Source organism: Larus michahellis, chromosome 16 (assembly GCF_964199755.1).
Source record: "Larus michahellis chromosome 16, bLarMic1.1, whole genome shotgun sequence".
Classification (NCBI taxonomy): Eukaryota; Metazoa; Chordata; class Aves; order Charadriiformes; family Laridae; genus Larus; species Larus michahellis.
In genome coordinates, this window is record NC_133911.1 from 8,956,114 (window position 1) to 8,974,554 (window position 18,441).

The 18,441-nt window shown below is 58.6% G+C and overlaps 1 protein-coding gene across 2 annotated transcripts; it reads left to right on the plus strand.

Moving 5' to 3' along the window:
• Positions 1–5,661: 5,661 nt before the first annotated feature.
• On the plus strand, positions 5,662–18,311 carry ARHGEF16 (Rho guanine nucleotide exchange factor 16). Of its 2 annotated transcripts, none has more exons than XR_012583954.1 (15): positions 5,662–5,813; positions 7,197–7,776; positions 8,442–8,493; positions 8,954–9,123; positions 9,764–9,820; positions 10,297–10,457; positions 11,343–11,495; positions 12,077–12,206; positions 12,907–12,981; positions 14,046–14,138; positions 14,849–15,003; positions 15,401–15,610; positions 16,003–16,141; positions 16,473–16,574; positions 17,054–17,071. XR_012583954.1 is itself a non-coding variant. In XM_074560508.1 (15 exons), exons 2-15 carry the CDS (start codon positions 7,222–7,224, stop codon positions 17,191–17,193), a joined length of 2,127 nt encoding a protein of 708 aa, XP_074416609.1. In that variant the 5' UTR covers positions 5,665–5,813; positions 7,197–7,221; the 3' UTR covers positions 17,194–18,311. The 2 variants fall into 2 exon arrangements, 1 of the variants encoding a protein (XP_074416609.1); XM_074560508.1 differs by having other exon boundaries at positions 5,665–5,813; positions 16,003–16,076; positions 17,054–18,311.
• Positions 18,312–18,441: the final 130 nt, after the last annotated feature.

An 18,441-nucleotide genomic window follows, 5' to 3' on the forward strand; every position in this document is an offset into this window, starting at 1 on the left:
CGCACAGGGATAGATGGGTCCTGTCCGTTACAGCACGAAAGCCCGAGCTGCAGCCCCCTGGCTCCTGGAGTATCTGCTTGGAGCGAACCCTACGTCTGAGCATCTTTCTGCGGGGCCGCAGCGCTGTCTGCCCTGTCGGAACGAGATCTGTGGGTGACAGCAAGCGTTCGCGAGCTCTGGCCCGGTGTCGTGTTCATCGTCGCTGAAGCAACCTCTGAAGGCACCGCGCTCCTCGGCAGGAGGAGACAGTGTGGCCAGGGGAGCAGCAGGGAGCCGGGCTCCGGAGTCGGGCCCAGCACCGAGCAGTGCAGGCGTTCCCGTGGGGGTTTCTCTGGGGGTGTTCGTGGTGTCCCCCCCAGTGTCTCAGCCCCCGGCCGGTCGGGGTTTCTCCAGAAGCACCGTTTGTTGGCAGCTCCTGGCTCTGCCGAGCTCGCGCTGTTGCCGTCTCCCTCGCAGGCTGTTCTGCTCCCCGGGGCTCTGCGGCCAGGGATGGGGAGGTACAATCCAGCCAGGGATTAAGGACATTAAAAATAGCGTTTTTAAAATCATGAAATGATTTTTTTTTTCCTTTTCATATTTCCTAATTCAGTTTTCTTCCCGTTTTCTCTAGCTAGTGTCTGTTTGTTGTAGGATCTCCCGACTCCTCTAATTTAGCACTGATTACAAGTTTTAATTTTCCCACGGTTAAGATAAATAAACAGAAAGCCTCACTGAATCTCTATTTATCTTGTAGCTTTCATTCAATTGCACTTGAAATGTGTTGCAGCTCCTGGCAGATGTTTTAGGTTTTGATTTGCTGTTGCAGACAACAGCAATCCCTTGTTCTGAAGGGCATCTCGAGGCGGGTTCTGCCACCAGGCGCAGGGTGACAGCTCTGGGTCCCTTGGCTTCCCTGGGCCATGGCTGCCACCATCGCCCGGAGCTGGGGCGCCGTGGCCCTGGAGCGGCACAGCGAGGCATGGGGGGCGGTGACCGGAATTGCTCTTTGTTGGAAAGCCAGGGCACCGCTCGAGGTGGGATTTAAACCAAGAATATTCGTGTAGCATCTATTTATTAAGAGTATTTTCACATCTCTCAGCCATATCGCCACAAGAGCAAGGAGGAGAGGCGGGGAAAGCCCTGTGAATTTGGGATATAACCAGCTAAGCCGACGGCCCCTGGCTGTTCCCGGGCTGAAGTAAAGCTGCCCTGAGAAGGGTCCTTGCTTCTCCCGAGCACGGCTGTGACCGCGGCTACGTCCTTCTGCCTGAGCCGGGTCGGGAGGGGAAGGTGGGTCTGACGTGGGTGATTTCCCTTTCTCTCGCCTGCTCGGCCCGCGGCAGTGGGGACTCGTGGGGATGGCTGTGGGTGATGCAGGTGCTGCGTGGCTGCCCTGCCGGGCTCTCCTTTGGGCCACGCCAGCCCCCGCTTTGCTGTGTGCCGCACACGGGTGTCCCTGCGGGGCCGGGGCCTGCCTGTGACAGTGCCCCGGGCCGGGTCCTGCGCCTGGTGGGTGCGAGGGGACACGAGGGGACGCCAGGGGATGCGCAGGGCTCCGCAGGAGCAGCCGGGTGCCGGCAGCAAAGCCGAACCAAGCGGGGCGAAACGGCAAAACGCCGTCCGAGTTTTCTCAACTGCATTCGGGGACAAAACACAGCGCTTGGTTTCCGTCTTGCTTAGAACAGACTAGTGGAAGCTTTCGATTCCTCCCTAATCAGCACTTAGACTTTCAATAGACGCTCTTGAAAAACGGCTTCTTTTCCACTTCATACGAAGCATTTCGAAAAGCACTTGCACAACGACGTGAACGTGTTTGACTCTAAGCATCAAAGCACTGGATTGTGAGCCCCCCCCTCCCCCCCCCCTCCCCCCCCCCTCCCCCCAGCCCATTTCAATCTACTGACTTACATTCGATTTTTACGTGCTGTATTTTGTGTGTGTGTGTGTGGCGGGGGCGGGGGGGGAGAGGGAGCGTGGGGGTGTCGGAACCTGCCCGGTTCCGGGGGCGACGCATCCCGCGCGCGTCGGTGCTGGTAACGTACGGGCAAAACCCTCTGCTCCCAGGCGACGGTCAGTAGTGTTCTCACAAAGCCATGAAAACTTTTTCTCTGTAGTGTTGAGTGATACTGTGATTAAAATGTTATTGAATGATTCCAAGATTATTTTTTTTTTCTCTTTCTTCTTCTGTCATTAATTCTTAGTACCACTTTGGAAAAAAGAATGAAAAAGAAAAAAAAAAAAAAAAAAAGGCAGCTTTGATTTCCAAATGTGCAATTCACATGTGAACAAAGTAATTCTGAAAGTAATTCTCAATGTATTTTACATTCTCGTTGCTCTCTTCAAAGCGAGAGATGTTTTGCCCTGATGTCATTTCCAGCCTGCAGAAGATGTAATTTAAAACATATATATATTGTGCTTGCGAGAATCATAAATCTGTGCATCCTATGTCATTCCTTTTCCCATTGTTACAATACAGATATGATTTTAGGTTGTTTGTTTTTTTTTTTCTTTAGAACTGTATAGTGTTTTTTTAAATCAATTGTAAATGTCTGGTTTTCATATAATGTTTAAAAAACATTGAGAAAGAGGATGGTGCTTGTTCCATATCATTCTTGATTGTATATTGCTTCTGTTATGTTTATAAGTAAACTGTGCATGACTTGTGTTTAGCAGTCATTATTGTGTCTGTTTGTGAAATTTTTATTAAAAAGAAAAAAATTCCGTAGATGCACTTATTGTATATGTGATTAGATTTTGCGTCCGAGGCTAGAAGCCTTGAACTGCCAAGGAAGAAAAAAAAAAAGTGTTGGCAGTTATTAATTAATATGAAATCGCTTTGTTGGGAGCATAATGAAATAAAAGATATGAAGTGTAGAAAATAATTAAAAAAAGCGATTTTACAGATTTCATTTTGATGCTTGTGATAAAAGACAAATGTACTTGTGTAGAGAAATTCCTTTAAAATAATGAATAGAAAAAGCTGATTTTGAGGTTAATGCTGTAGAATAGGAATGTATACCAAATGTAATCTTTCCAATGCTACAATGAATTTATACATGAGATTGATATGCAATAAACCTGTGTGCTTTTATAAGCAATGGTCCTGTGAGCTTTTTTTTGGTGGAAGAAGGATGGAGACCCAGCGTCGTGCAGAGTGACGGCGTTTGGATGGCTCCGTTTCTTACTCGGCCGCACGGTACGTTGGAGAGGCGGAACGCGGCCGGGCAAACCCAGGAACTGAAGGGGAAGGACATGGAAATGGGAGCTTCTACGGGGGCGGTTTGGGGGCGTTTGGCAGGAAGAAACGGTCTGATGAAGAATTGGATTTCAGAACTTTTATAGACTGCAAAAATAACAACTTCTATTCCTTCTCTTCCCAAGCGGCTCGTCCGAGTGCGGCAGATGCCGGTGCTGTGCTGTGGGTGCTGCTGGCGAGGCCGTGCGTCCTCCCCGAGAGCCCCCGGCGGCTCCGAGCACTTCCACCCTCTGGTGCCCAGCACGATCTTTGATTTTCTCTGTTGGTTTCCAGCGCGGGGGGTGTGAGCGAGCAGCCCCGGCAGGGGGGGTGTTGACGTCCTCCTCTGAGCGCCGTGGGGGGTGACCGCCTGCGCGGTGCCCAGCGCTGGCAGAGCATCCCTGTGTTGTGAATGACGCGGCAGAAGCCTAACGAGCCCTCACCGCCTCTGCAGCGACTTTGTTGTCTGATGGTTGACGTGCTTGGTTTGTAATACTTCAAAAGGGCTTCAAAAAATTAAATGATGGACGCCCCTCCTTGCTGCCGAGGTCCAGGAGGTGCCACCGAGCGGTGCCTGCGTCCCGCTGAAGGGACACGTTGTTCTTGCTGGGCAGTGTGTACGGGGAAGAGTGAGAACCTTCTGGGGTGGGGGAACGGGTCAGGACAAAGAATTAGTGAGCTCTCTCAGAACGTCAAGAATATTTCCTTTCACAACCGGGAGCTGAGAGTTAGCGAACTGTCTAGTGATAGCGGTCAGATGTTTCAGCGGGGGCCCTGGGAGCAAAAATGACTTGAAAGCAGGGGCTTTGAACTAACAACACGCATTACAAAACTGATGAATGGTCCGCGCTTCAAAAAGTCATTCATCGTGATCAAATGATGGTATCCTACATACAGCATAATAGCCCTTCCCTGGAGTTTGCCATGGAAGGGTTTCAGTCTTAGCTGAACTCTTGAGTGGAAACCCTCTGCCTCTCGGGGACGGCTGGCAACCTTTCTCCTTATTAGCCCCGGAGGGGAAGGAAAAAAATCTATCGGCTAAGAAAGCTCTGATAATAGAGCGATTGTCAGGCAGGCCTTAGCGAGAAGAGAACAGTCTTTTAAAAGAATATTGCTGACAAGTGGACTTTGTCATCCAGAAAGCACTTGAGATTCACCATAAACCAGCGAGAGAAAGGCTCCATTTTTACGGGGGGGGGGGGTGGAATGAGAGCGGGGGGCAAAAGAGAAGGTCAAGGAAAAATCTGTTCCCAGTAAATACACAGAGCGCTGTTGAGCCGGGCCTTACTGGGCAGCTGAGTGACTGGGCGGCTGTCAACAGCCTGACCCTCGGGTCCTCCTTCCACCAGTGGCTCCAGCTCCTGACTTTGGTGGTACCAAAGCGTCCGACACTGGTGTTTTCTGCACCTGGAGGGGCAGCCTGGGGTTACGTTGAACCACTGAAGACGTAAACTGCTACAGCAAGGCTTGTACCGGCCTTCAGTGAGAAAGTCCCTGGGCAACCGAGAGTCTGCTGCTGCTCAGCCCCTGAGGACAGTCGGAGGCGCAATAGTTTGTCATTAATGTGATGGGAGGAAGATGCCAAATAATCCTGTAACCTTCAGAGACCTTGGTGAGGAGGCTTTTGTGAACGGGTGATCCTGAGAGTGCCCAGGGGCTGGGAGAGAAGTAGAATCGTAGAATCATAGAATGGATTGGGTTGGAAGGGACCTTTAACAGGCCACCTAGTCCAACCCCCTGCCACGAGCAGGGACATCTTCAATTAGAGCCGGTTGCTCAAAGCTCCATCCAACCTGACCTTGAGTGTTTCTAGGGATGGGGCATAGAATCGTTTTGGCTGGAAGAGGCCTTTAAGCTCATCAAGTCCAGCCGTTAACCCAGCGCTGCCAAGTGACCACTGGCCCGTGTCCCTCAGCACCAGCCCCTTTAAATACCCCCAGGGGTGGCATCTGCCGGGACGTGCGAGCGCTGCGCAAACACCTTCTTGAAGAGAGGGCAAGAAAAATAATTCTTAGTTAATTTTAGTTAGTTCCTGTTAAGCAGAGGCAGACCCCGGGTGCAGAAGGTGGGCAAAGCCCTCCTCCAGGCCGAGATGCCGGGGGTACCGGCTGCCGGCAGCCTCGGGGTACCGGCGGGTACCGGAGCGCTCCGGGACACCCGCCCCGGCCCGGGCCCCGCCGCCTCCCGCCCCCCCCCGGGATGCTGGGCCAGGGGGCACCGTCCCGTCCCCTCCCCTCCCCTCCCCTCCCCTCCCGTCCCGTCCCGTCCCGTCCCGTCCCGTCCCGTCCGCTCCGTCCCGGTCCCTCCCCGGGGCTGCTCCGCGCCCGCCCCCGCCGCGGCCCGTCCCGCCCCGCCGCCGCCGCGCCGGGCTCCGGGAGCGCGGGGGGGGCGGTGCGAGAGCCAGGGGGGGCCCCGGAGAGTGACCGCGACCGGGAGCAGGGCCGGGACCGGGCCGAGGGGCTGCCGGGCGTCCTCCAGATCACCGGCGCCGGAGCCCCGCGCAGGGCCCGGCCCCCCCCGCCCCGCCGACCCCGGGAGGAGGAGGCGGGTCCCGGCGCCGGGCAGCGCCTCTTCCGCGCGGGCGGAGCGGGAGCCGCGGGTGAGTAGCCGGAGGGTCGGTCCTTCCCCGAGGGTCGGTCCTTTCCCCGTCCCAGCTGCTGGGGCCTCCCCGGGGGTGGCGGTGCCGCGGTGGGTGCGGGGGTGCCCCTTCCCCGCACCCTCCCGGGGCGCGGGCGGGAGGCGTGGAGTTGCCGTCGGGGCTGATGGGAGCCCGGGCATGGCCGCCCCGGTGGGGCTGGGGGGGTGCAGCCCGGTCCGGCCCTTCGGTGGCACCAGAGCCCCGGGGCGGGGGGGGGGGTGTCGCAGCCTCCGAAATGGGGCGTCCCTCTTTGTTGTTCTTAGGGCGAGCGCTAAGGGTTGGCTTCGTCTGCGCCGAGACGGGGTTAGGAGCAGACCGCGGTGCTTTTCTCGTCCCTGGGCGTTTGGCAGCTCTCTGGCCCAGAGGCGCGTGTCCCTCACGCGTGTGTCCCTCGTCCCAGGACGGGGAACCGAGCACCGTCTTGATCAAATGAGCTTTTGTTGATGGGTCCGTTTTGTGCTTCTGCCGGTCATTGATGCAGGGGAATACACTCAAGTCTTGGGTTCTGTTTCCTGGTCTGTGGCCTTTGGAAAAAGGAACAGCTTGGAGGTGGCGGTGGCATACAATGAGATTTCAGTTGAGAGGGATTAAACCATGTTTTTTTTTCCTCAAATGATGTAAGGGGGGAGGCCGTGGGCATAGAATGCTCCGTCAGGTGTTTGTTCTGGAGGTGCACAGGACGGGGGGTGGCTTGGGAGGAGACGGGAAAGGTTAAACGCGAGCGAGGAGCTTGAGGGAGCAGGGCAGGTGATTTTGCAGGCGGTGTGGAGCTGCTCCTCGGAGTGCTCTGGGACAGGTACAAGCTTTGAGGAGCACAGGGCTCGCGGTGAGGCACCCACCGGGGCTTTCTCCACACGTCAGCCTGGGGGAGGTGGTGTGGAGAGGGTGGCAGCCAGGAAGGTGAAGGCTGGCCCCCGTGGCTCAGGCTGGTGGCACCCTTTGTCCCCAGAGGGGATTAAGAGGGGACAGGGAGCTGCGGCAGAGGAGAGTCGGGGCTCGGTGGGGCTCCAGGCCTGCCCCGGCTGCGCGCTCAGGTGGGAGCTGCCTGGTTCCTTCTCCACGGCCCGGCTGCTCCCTGGCGCCGCATCCTGCACCGCTCTGCCGGCAGCCAAACGTGGGCTCCAGGAGCCACCAGCCCGGCCCTGACATATGGCAGGGCTCCGAGAGAGGTGTGTGGATGGTGAGAGCATCACGAGTGTGTCCGTATGGGCTCTGCCGGTGTACGGCACCCGGGGAAAGCGGCCCTGCGGTTCCCCCTGCGAAGCGGAACGCTGGCACTAAGCCTAAGTGCCCTCTGCCTTACTGGGAGGAGTCATCCCATCTGTCTCTGTCTGTCTTACGCAGCGCTCCGGTTCCCCGTGCCGCCGCCATGTCTCGGAGCCCGCCTGGCAGCTCGGGGGATGAAGAGACCTTTTTCCTGGAGTACCGATGCCACCCGCTGCGGCCAGAGCCCCCCAGCCCGACCTCCCCCGCTGGGAAGAGCAGCTGTGCCGTGGCGCCCGATGCCACCTCGCTCTCGGCACTGGGCTCTCCCACCTCGGCTGAGCCGCGCCGCATCGTCCTCAGCACGGACAGCCCGGCCGCCCTGAAGGTGGGAACCCAGCAGCTGATCCCCAGAAGCTTGGCCGTCTCCAGCAAGACCAAGAACAGCCCCTCCCGGCACCAGAGCCTTGGGGCGGCCGGGTCCAGCCGGGAGCCCCCAGGCCACGACCCAAAGCGGGCGTCCGTCCCCAGCCTCTCCCCGGAGGAGGAGGTGGAGGATGATGGAGGGGGGGCCCTCAAGCGCAACCTGAGGAACATGTCCTACCGCGCGGCCATGAAGGGCCCGGGTGCGGAGTTGGAGCCGGCGAACGCCGTCCCCTTGCTGAAACCCGTGTCAGAGGAGGGCAGCGCCCGGCCTGACCGCAGCCCCGGCAGGAACAAGGTGGGTTTTGCGCCCGCTGTCACCCAGTTGCTCCCAGGTGGGGCTCAAGCCCCCATTTTCGTGGTGATGAGCTGCTGCCGGCGGATCTGCGGAGCCTTTTCCCTGCAACTCCTGTCAGCCATGGAGCTGAGCGAGCCCGGCGTGGAGCTGGCAGGGCTTGCTGAGCCTGATGACGTGACTTGTGGCTTGGGAAGCCTGCGTGTCACCAGCAGGTCCCCGGAGAGCCCGGAAACAGCCGACATGGCTTTCGTGGGGAGTGTAACTGGCTGCTGTGTGGCCCTCGCTGTCGGCAGGCGGCCGCGGGCATGTTTGCAGGGTGGGGTTGGCCGGGCGCGCGGCTCCGCGGTGGCGGTCGGCTGTACACAAACATGGGTGAAGCAGGGCTGGGGAGCGGGAGGCTCCAGTGCAGGCAAAGTCCAGGAGTGAGACAGAGAGATGTGAAAGGCGGCGGCGTAACTGCAAAATGGTTTAGATCGCGACCCCGATAACGCAAGGTGAAAGCTGAGTCACTCCGGTAAGGCAAACAAAATCTCAGACAAAAATCAGGCTGAAAGAACAGCCTGACGGGCCGCGCAGGTAACTTCTCCTCCTTCCTGAAGGAGCTAAACTTTTCCTGTAGACAGAAACAGTGTCCGCAGCGTGTTCTCCTCTTCTTCCTCTTGCAGAGAACCTTTGGGCGGAGGCGGGTGCAGAAGCGTGGCGGCTCGTTCAAGGACCGTGAGTGCTGCTCCCGTCCTCCCAAGCACGCCGGCTCCGGCATCCCCTCTGCCTCGCAGGGCACCGGGCGCTTCCCAGCGGAGAGAATCCCTGCAAGTCCCTTTGCCACGTGTGCTGCTGCTTGTCCCGCGCCTGGGGCAATTGCTTTTGCCTTGTTTCCCCCGCTGCGAGAGGAGCATGGCAGCCCTGCCTTCCCGCTCCCTGGGGCGTGATGAAGCTGCTGTGCTCGCAGCTGGAGCGCTCCCGGCTTTGCTTGCTCCGGGCAAACCCGGAGAGCTGTGGGAAGCTGCCGGGAGCGGGAGCTGCTGGTGAATTGGAGCTGTGCAAAGTCCGACCTTGGTGGGGAGGTGCTGGCCCGGCCTCGCCAGCGCCCGCGGCAGGGCTCCTGGCGGCGGTGGGAAGGGAAGCCATGGGCCGCAGCTGGGAGAGGCTTCGCTGACCTTGTGCCTTTCCCATGCAGAGCCCCGGCTGTACCAGGAAATCCGTGAGAGAGGTCTGAACTCCGTCAGCCATGAGTCAGATGACGATTTGCTGGAGGAGTCCATCCCAGAAGAGCCGTCCCCACCGGGTGCCACTATCGTGGTGCAGAGCTACCGCCCAGCGCAGGTGACCTGGAGCCAGCTCCCGGAGGTAGGGGCAGCAGCGCAGCTCGGAGGGTCCGACAGGCCCCGCTTGCCCTGGCCGCGGGCTGCTCCCATGCTCGTGATGTCTTGTGGTCACAGCTGAGTGTATTTTAAAAGCTGTCTGAGCTGCCAAGCAAGCTGTGAGTGGGTAATTCTGCAGCGCTGGTCTTTGCCATGGGATGTTCTGGGGCTGTCCGGCCCTGGCTGGGACACGCAGGTTCCTGCCCAGGCTCGTCGGGATGCCGGCAGAGCTGCTGCGGTTGTGGTCGTGAGAGGTTCACCCGCAGACGGGGGAAAGGCAGATGCTCCTGCTGTGCGTACCTGGGCTTTCCCTGCTGGCCCCTGGGGAGAGCGATCTCCTCCTGTGGAGCAGCAGCAGCTAATCACTGAGGGCTGCGGAGCCGTGGGAGATGGTGGTGCTGCCAGAGTTGCGGTGGGAGGTGGTGCTGCGGTGGGAGATGGTGGTGCTGTGGTGGGAGATGGTGGTGCTGCGGTGGGAGATGGTGCTGCAATGGGAAACGATGCTGCGGTGGGAGATGGTGCTGCGGTGGGTCTGGTGGGCTGTGCGGGGCTGGACCGCACTAGAGGGCGTGCAAGGACCGTCGGTCGGGGCGAAGGCGGCAGCTGATGCGGCCTCTCGCCCGCAGGTGCTGGACTCGGGCATCCTCCAGAAGATCTCACCCGAGGAGCGCAAGCGGCAGGAGGTGAGAGGAGCCTTCGGCGTTCCCAGGAGGGTGACGTGGATGCCAAAGGCAGCGGGGACACGAGTGGCTGTGTCCGGGAGCTCGTGCACGGGGGTTGGCTCGGAGCAGGGCTCTGGGTTATGGTGCTGCTGCTTTTTCCAGCAGCTCTGGGACTGGGCAGCGCTGGGAGGGCTCACCCGCACGTCGTGGAGGGGATGCAGGCAACTCCTTCGGATGCTGGTGGGAAGTAGCCGCTGGAAGGGAAAACGTCTTAGTGCTGTGGCTTATTAATGCCTGAGTGCACTAGAACATGCTGAAGTTACTGGTGTAGGTCAGGCAATGCATGAGATGATACAGGGAATGCCGTACCGTTCGAGCGAAGTAATTTCCAGTGGTTTTGTGCCAACTGAACGTAAATAAGATATACCAAGTTTTAATTCACTGCCTTGTTTAGTCAGTTTGTGCTGTTACGTCTTCACTGCCCTGCTTTTTTTCAGGCAATGTTTGAGATCATCACTTCTGAGTACTCCTACATGCACAGCCTGAGCGTCCTGGTGCGCCACTTCATGCGGTCGGAGGAGCTGAAGGGGACCATGACTCAGATGGAGCACCACCACCTCTTCTCCAACATCAGCGACATCCTGACGGTCAGCACGAGGCAAGTGGGGTCCATCGGCGTGGGGTTGGGACCAGGCAGGCCGGGAGGAGGGACTCCGGAGCTCTGTTTATTTGCCGTATGAAAACAACCATCCCTTGGATTTGTTAAGAGAATGAAACATCCCACCTATTGCCCTTTTTCCTAATCCCTTGTGTCGCAGCATGCTCCCCTGCGGTGCCTTCCTGCCGTTACATGCTCAGGACCTGAATGTCTCATGGAAGATGATCTGTTACTCTTACACCCAGTTTTTTTAATGGGTTATAATGGTGGTGCTCAGTCGTGCAGCTGCCATCGGGCACCGAGGGCTGGCTGAGCCCCTGTCCCCATGCTCGGGACACTCCTGTGTGCCTGGAGACTCCTCCTTGGGTGTCCTGGTGCTGCCATGAAGCTGAAACTGCCCCTTCAAAGAAACTGCCCCACCATAAGTGTGGCCTTTGCTGCCCGGGAGGTGGGGAGCGGGTCCTCAGGGCGGCCGGCGAGCCGTGTCCGTGTGGGAAAGAGCAGGAGGAAAGCGCGGGCCTGGGAACTGCTGCGGGGGCGTTGAGGGCTTGTGGCTTCCGCAGCTGGCCAGAAGCGGCCCTGGTGGGGCAGAAACGAATATTCCCGGAGAGCCAAAGCGGAGGCGGGATCTCGTGCGGGAACGGAGGAAGCGTGTGCGTCTGGGGCCGGGGGTGCTCGAGCGCTGCGTCCCCCGTCTCTGCAGCGGAGCTGCCGGGGCCGCGCTGGAGCCGTGGGTGTCCCAGCTGCGTGGGGCTGACCAGGGCCTTGTCTCCTCTGGGAAAACTGGGGAAAAGCAGCAGTGGGAACATCGTTAAACATACATGTGTTCGGTTTGTCCGGCCCTAACGAGTGGCGTAGTGACTTTGTTTGAAATTCTCTCCTTAGCTTCTTTGAAGCCCTAGAGAAGCGACACCAGGAAAACCTCCTCATTCCTGACATCAGTGACATCGTGGAAGAACACGCCTCGAACCACTTCACTCCCTACGTCAGCTACTGCTCCAATGAAGTCTACCAGCAGAGGACTCTCCAGATGCTGCTGTGAGTGCTGCTGCGCTTGGGAAGGAGTTGCGGCCAGGGTCTGGGCTCCAGGGCGGCCAGCTGGCTGCGGACGGGACTGCGACCTGCCCGCGCCTCCCTCAGCCTCTGGCTGTTTCCTTTTCCCTAAGGAATGCCGTCTCCTTTCTGAGCAGAGTTTCTTCTAGACCTCAGTGTGTCTGTGTCGGGTGATTAGGATGTGGTTTGTATTGCGCAGTAAGAAGGGTGAAGGACGGGGAGAAGTGGGGGAAACGCTACCACGTACTGAAAGGCAGATGGGTCTCGCCAAGGTCAATAGCACATATGTGGTGTGTTAGGGACACGTGGGGAAGCTGTTTGCCTCCGGATCATGCTGGTGGTGCAGGTCAAGTGCGTGTCTGCTGTTGGTACGTCTACGGCTTTACCTGCCTTTTGGTGGACTCGACATCTCTCGGTGCTTTTCCCCCACCTCCTGACGGCTCCGTCCCTCCCCAGCCCAGCTGGGTGCTCGGAGATCAGGCTGCCCTTGAGCAGCAGGGGCAGAGCTGGGAAAAATCTTGATAACCGAAGAACAGAGTTAATGGAGCTTTCTTGTCCCGTTCCAGAACCACAAACCCCTTATTTAAAGAGGCCTTGAAACAAATTGAAAGGAAACCAGAATGTGGAGGCCTGCCAATGATATCCTTTCTCATTCTCCCTATGCAGAGGGTAACGCGGCTTCCCCTGCTGTTAGATGTAAGTAAGTCACAGGGTGGCATTGCTTGGCACCTCTCAAGAGGTGACGGTGTTATAGCCCGTCTTTGGCTCGCTGAGCCCGGGACAGCCTCCTGCTTGGACTTCCATCCCTCTGGGAGCCGAGGCTGGGATGCCTGAGCCTGTGTTCAGGATTTAGATCCAGAGCGATCTGCTTCTTGTGGGTGTCGGATGCGCAGCTTAAAGCGTTGTGAATAACGCTTCACGTCTCGGCACCATCCACTGGAGCGACGTGAGGTTCTTCTGTGCCCCGTGCTGCACCTGGGTACCCAGAGTGGGGTGACACGAGCGTCCCGTTTGATTAATAGTTAGATGGCCCAGGAAGGGAGAGCAGGTTTTGCACAAGCTTCACTGAAATCTGGGACTTGTGGACGCAGCTGCTGTAAACAGCAAAGCTGCTGGACGTGGGATCTCTGGTAACTGCTCCCGGTCCGTGGTGGGCTGCGGCAGAGAGGGCCAGGGGAATGCCCGGTGCGCGGGGTGATGCTCAGGCACGTATCTGATGTGAAAGCCCCATCAGAAACCAGATTCACTGCTAAACCTTGCTTTGTGCCTCTCCCGCTGCCAGGCTGACCGTTGGGAACGGCTCGAGCCGTGCCACGTCCTGAAATCCCAGGGAAGCGGCTGATGCGCAGGTCTCTGTCTTGCAATGTCACTAAAGCGTCTTGTCTTGACATTCTAGACTGTCTGTCAAAAAACAAAAGCAGGCACTGCAGCGTACGGAGCTGCCACCAGAGCTCTGAAAGCCATCAGCAAGGTGAGGCCCGGCCGCCAGCTCTCCACCTTTCCTCCCTCCAGCTCGTCACCCTGGCCCTGAGCCTGCCGTTCTGGCCTCTCATTTTCCCCCCTACATCGGTTCACTTGGGATCTCTCTGCCCCAAACAGCTGCTGGATCTACACGTCTTCTCCCTCGCTCACCTTTTTCACCTGATCTTGATTTTTTCCTTTTTCTTGCCGTCTTTCCTTCTTTCCTCTTTGGCCCATCTTTTGTCCTTCCTTTCAGTGCCATCTTCTCCATTAGCGCTCTCTCTTCTCAGAACCTCGAGGTGACAGCGAGCTGTGACACTTACTTGCCGTGGTTTTTGGAGATTTAGGCAAAGAGTAGTGAACAAAGCAAAGAGCAAAATGTAGAGGAGCGAAGGAGCATCGGGAGCGGTGGGAGTCGTGCTCCCCTGTCTCCTCTCCATCTGGTTTCCCATCTGGTGGTCACTCATGCAAGGCAATGCACCACGGAGATTACGGTGGCGGCTCTTCCTTTTGTCCCCCTAAAGCCCAGCTCTTGGCAGTGCACTCCTGCTGCTCGTGGTCTGTCCGGCTTGCTCATCCCTTGGTGGAACAAAATGCGTGGCCCCCATCCAGACCACGCTGGACCACCCTGCCCCGGGCTGGAGGGGTGGCCGGCAGAGCGGCATCTCGCCAGCGCGAGGGGCCGGGGTGCCACACAGCTGCCCGCTGAGTGTGGCATTGCTTCACCTGCCTGTGGAAGGCCTCTGCCCTCCCCTCCCCCTCTCTGGGCATTCATCCTCCTCTCTTAATTCTGATTAATTCTTCCTCTTCGTACTGCTCCTCGGTGAAGCTCGGGCTTGGTGCAGTTTCACTTTTGTCCTTCTCCAGGCAGAGGAAACGTGCCGTCTCTCTCCTGGAGATCTCCTTAGTGGCAGGAGAACCTCCAGCTGCCTTTCCCCAAACCTGGCTTGAACCCTGTGCCGGGGCTCGGCTGTTTCTGCTGTTGAGGGAAGCCGCTCGACCTGGTGGCGGAGGACGGGTGGGCTCAGCCTCCTGCCATTCTCCTCTTCCCTTGGGGTGTTGTTCTTTTTCTAGCTGGTGAAGAACTGCAACGACGGAGCGCGCAGTATGGAGAGGACAGAGCAGATGTACACCCTGCAGAAACAGCTGGAATTTGGAAAAAAGAAGGTGAGGTCTTGTGGAAGTGGCGGGAGGAAATGTTCGGGGGCGTGCTGGGAGAGTGGCCCATCCCAGGCATGTCAGACCTGTCCTGGGAATCCTTCCAGCTGGAGCATCGCTGCTGCAGGACCAGCAGCACCGCTCCATGCCCCGGGTGGCCTTTTTTTCTTTTTTTTTTTCCTGCTGTTCTGACTTAAATCTGAGTTTCTGGGCGCCCGCCCTGCCAGCTTGGAGGGTTCAGCAGAGGAGTCCTGGGTAATCCACGCTCCCTCACAACCCTTCGCGTTCTCTTCTGCCTCGGGCTGAGACTTCATCTCCCGCTCACGGCGGTGAAAGCTGGACTCGCCCCTGACAAGAGGAGGTTTTCCCCGGGCGGATCGGCTGGCAGCGCGCTCTGCCCTGGCTGGCTGGTTCCCGGCAGACGCGGCCTTCGTCTGGCTGTGGGACTGTCAGGTGTGGGCAGCTTTCCAAAGGGCTCCGGTAAAGCCTTGACACGGTGCCCCGCCGCTGCCGTGCGGGGGGGCTGCGTCTCCAGGTGTGCTGCTCTGCTTCCTCACCGGCCTTCTGGAAAGGCTCCTGGAAAAAACGCTTAAAAATGTGTGATGTGTCCATCCCGACTGTCCCCGGGGTCCACTGCAAGTTCAAATACAGGTTCTGGGCTTGGTTTTGCCTGCTGCCGGTGAGCCAGTAAGTCAGGACTTTTCTTTGATCCGTTTCAGCCTTTCCCGCTGATCTCTGCGTCCCGCTGGCTGCGGAAGCGGGGGGAGCTGTACCTGCTGCTGTCGGAAGAGGCGGGCATCTTCCGCCGAGGCGCTGGCAGGCTCTGCTACCTCTTCTTGTTCAATGACGTCCTGATCATCACCAAGAAGAAGAGGTAAGGCTCGGGGGGGGGCACCCCTTGCTTTCCCTGCATAACAACTAGGGAGGTTGAAAAATCTCGATTTCCCAAGCAGCACGTAGCCTAAGCGATTCCCGAGATTTCCCCATTTTGACCTTTATTGAGGTGTCCCTTGTTGGCCAGAAGGGAAGCGCCCAGCCCCACAGCCCTTGGCCTTGCTTCTGTTTGTGGCTGGCCGGCCGGCAAGTCCGCGGAGCCGTGTCCCACCCCCGGGCATCAGCCCATGTCCTCACCGTGATGGTCACCTCGGTGGTGCCCACTGGACTTCACCCGCCGGGGCTCTGGGCCGTGCCGGGGGGCAGCTCGGTCCCCGATGTCAGCACCTGCTCTGCGGCTGTGCGTGGCTGAGGTGCCGATCCCGTCCTTGCCGCAGCGAGGAGAGCTACACCGTCATGAACTACGCCACGCTGGACCAGGTCACGGTGGAGAAGATGGAGAACGCCGAGCCGCCTTCCCCCCCGCCCGGCAAGGCGGGGAGCGGTGGCATGGCCCGCAGCGCGGCTGGCGGGCACCTGCTGCGCGTGGTGATGGAGAGGGACAGCGAGGGCAGGCGGGAGGAGGTCGTGCTGTCGGCGGAGACACTGTGAGTGGCCCGGTGGCGTTTCACAGGGTGCACGTTCTTGCTTGTGGGATAAACTGGGGCCCTGGAAATCCCCCTCAGGCCTCTGCAAAGCACCTTTCCCTCCCTCCTCCTCCTCCCAGAAAGGGGGACCTGCGCGGGCTTCTCCCCTTGCTGTCTTTTAGATTTCCCATATAATTCCTGTATAATGCTTCCCCTGGTGCAAATTAAGCAAAGCGGCTGGGTGATGTGTACCAACTTGTGATGAATCTTTGCATTGAATGCTCTGACCAAATGCTTGTCCAGTCTGGCTTCCCGGGAAAGCCTTCATCCTGCTGGGAATTTCCCAGCTGCTGCCAGCAACAGGGATGCTGTCTCTACACCTTCTTTTGTAACATGGGCTTTCCCTCTGCCAGGAGTGACCGGGCCCGGTGGATTGCTGCGCTGATGCACCGAGAAAAGGAAAAGCCGGACACCACTCCTAAAGGAGGTACCAGGATGCTGGAAGTCAGGGGATTAGCGGTCAGACTGGAGCCTGAGCATTTCCAGGCACAGGTTTTTACCCTGTTCTTATCCGCTCCTGCTGGCGAAGGGGCTGAGGACGTGTGTCGATGGAGGGAACACGGGGTACCACGTGATGGAGAGGAGAACTCAGGGTACCAAGCCTGGCTCATTAGGAGTTGCCTCCCATTAAGTTATTGGTCACAATAAACCTTCGGTACATTCCCTAGGAGGCACAGTGAAATTCCAGCGATGCCTCAGGCTGTAGAAGAGCTTTGGCTTCCCCTCCCCATGTGCTTGGAGGGGGCAGGCGGGGAAGGGAGCAGGGTGCGGGGCTGCGGCTGCCGGCCGTGCCTGCTCACTCGGGCCCTGCTGTCCCCCGCAGAGCTGAGCCAAGTGGAGATCACCCGCGCCTACCTGGCTAAAGAGGCGGACGAGATTTCCCTGCAGCAGGCGGACGTCGTCCTGGTGCTGGGGGGAGAGGACGGTGAGTGTCGGCAGGGGGGAGCTGCGGCCGGGGAAGGCTTACCTTAGGTGGAGCAATGGTGGGGTGGAAAAGCTTCAGTGATCCCACTGAACCAGAATTTTAGCAATTTCCAGAAGCTTCCAGGAAACCCTAGCTGCTGGTGGGGTCCGTGTCGCTGGCTGGTGCTGTGTCCCAGCAGATGACGGTGGCTCCATGGAGGCTGATGGAGGTGGCACTGCCAAGGGATGGGCGGCTGGTGCGTCACTTACCAGTGACTCCACGGCGCAGGCTGTGGCTGGCAGCCAGCAGCAGAGACCACAGAAGTCCGAGAAATAAGCCCCAGAAGCAATAAATCAGGAACCTCCTCCCCTGTGAAGCTTTCCCTGGCCGCCTCTGGCCGGTGCCGCTGGGCAGGGCAGCGGTGGAGCCCTCTCCTTCCACTGCGTCCCCGGGGGCTGTGGCCCGTCCCCCTGGCGTGACCATCCCCGCTCCTCTCCTAGGCTGGTGCTGGGGTGAGCGGCTCAGGGACGGCGAGCGGGGCTGGTTTCCCCAGTCCTGCGCTCGGCAGATCACCAGCCGCACGGCCGTGGAGTGCAACGTCCGACGGATGGAGCGGCTGCGGATAGAGACCGACGTGTAGGGTGACAGCCGAGGAGAGATCCCTCTGCCGTGACTTATTTCAGGGGTCCTCAAACCTCTGCGGACTGAGCCCATAGCAAGAAGGGAGCGGGAGCCCCTTTCTTCTTGAATTTCGTTTGTCTTGAGCAGTCACAGGCGGCAGATCTTATCGTTCAGGACCGGTCTTTGTAGTGGCTGTGACAGCAGCTAATTAATGTGAGACCTGGCATCCGAGCGCTCCTGGCCAACGTTAATGACCTGGAACAGGCTTCAAGAGGCAGCCAAGGTGTTGGCTCAGGCTGAAAAGGCCACGGCCGTGTCCTGGGCTCTGTGAAGTGCCTCCTGCTGCCGTCCCCTTCCCTGCTGACCTCTGGGCCGATGCCTGGTGCCAGCGGCTCCACACCTTGCGAGGGAAGAGCCGGGGCATGGGGCGACCATACCTGAATCAAGCTAGTTATTCCTTGACTGAGTTATTCCCTCCTGTTTCTTTTTTATTCTTTCATTTTTTTCTCCCCACCATTATTCTCGGTTCTTTTGAACACAGCTGTGACCTTGGCAGGGGGAGGTGATACCTTGCACTCACTTGCCAAAACATTAGGTGCTGGAGCCGGCGGAGTTGTCCTCGTGGTGTCAGGTCTAGGGCCAGAAAGGGGATGCTCCGGCCAGAGGGAAGCAGGGCGAGGAGTGACGCTGCAGCCCCCGGCTGCCTCTCCCCTCTCCGGGGGGGCTGTGCCCGGGCAGAAGGTGGGGGGTCACTCCACCGCAGTCATGCAGGGTCAAACCCCATCCTTCCCGGGGCAGAGTGGTCCCTTCTCCTGCCCTTCTCCCCCAGAATTAGCACCCACAGGTGATTAACGAAGAGGCCTGCGGCAGGGTGGTTGCTTTGTCGTGGCTGAGCCGTTCACAGCTGGGTTTTTCCCCAGCCAGATGTTTAATGCCGCGGGGCCGTCGGGGGGGGCGGGGGGGTGGCAGTTCCCGGGGCCGATGCTCGGCCTCAGGGAGGGGAAACGGCAGCGATGATTTTGGGGTGAGGCGGTGCCTGGGTTGGGATTCACAGGGGCAGCCGTGCTGTAATGTGTCTGTTCTGATTAGACTGTTAAAGGATTAATTGGATTAACAATAAATTGATGGATCCCAATGAAACGCGTGTTCTCCTTGCCCAAAAGGGAACTGCACCCACCATCAGCAGCACCGGTGGGTCCCCGTGTTTGGCCCTGTGAGTGGGGACGGGTGTCCCCGAGCATGGCAGCTCATGGCCGATTGATGTCAA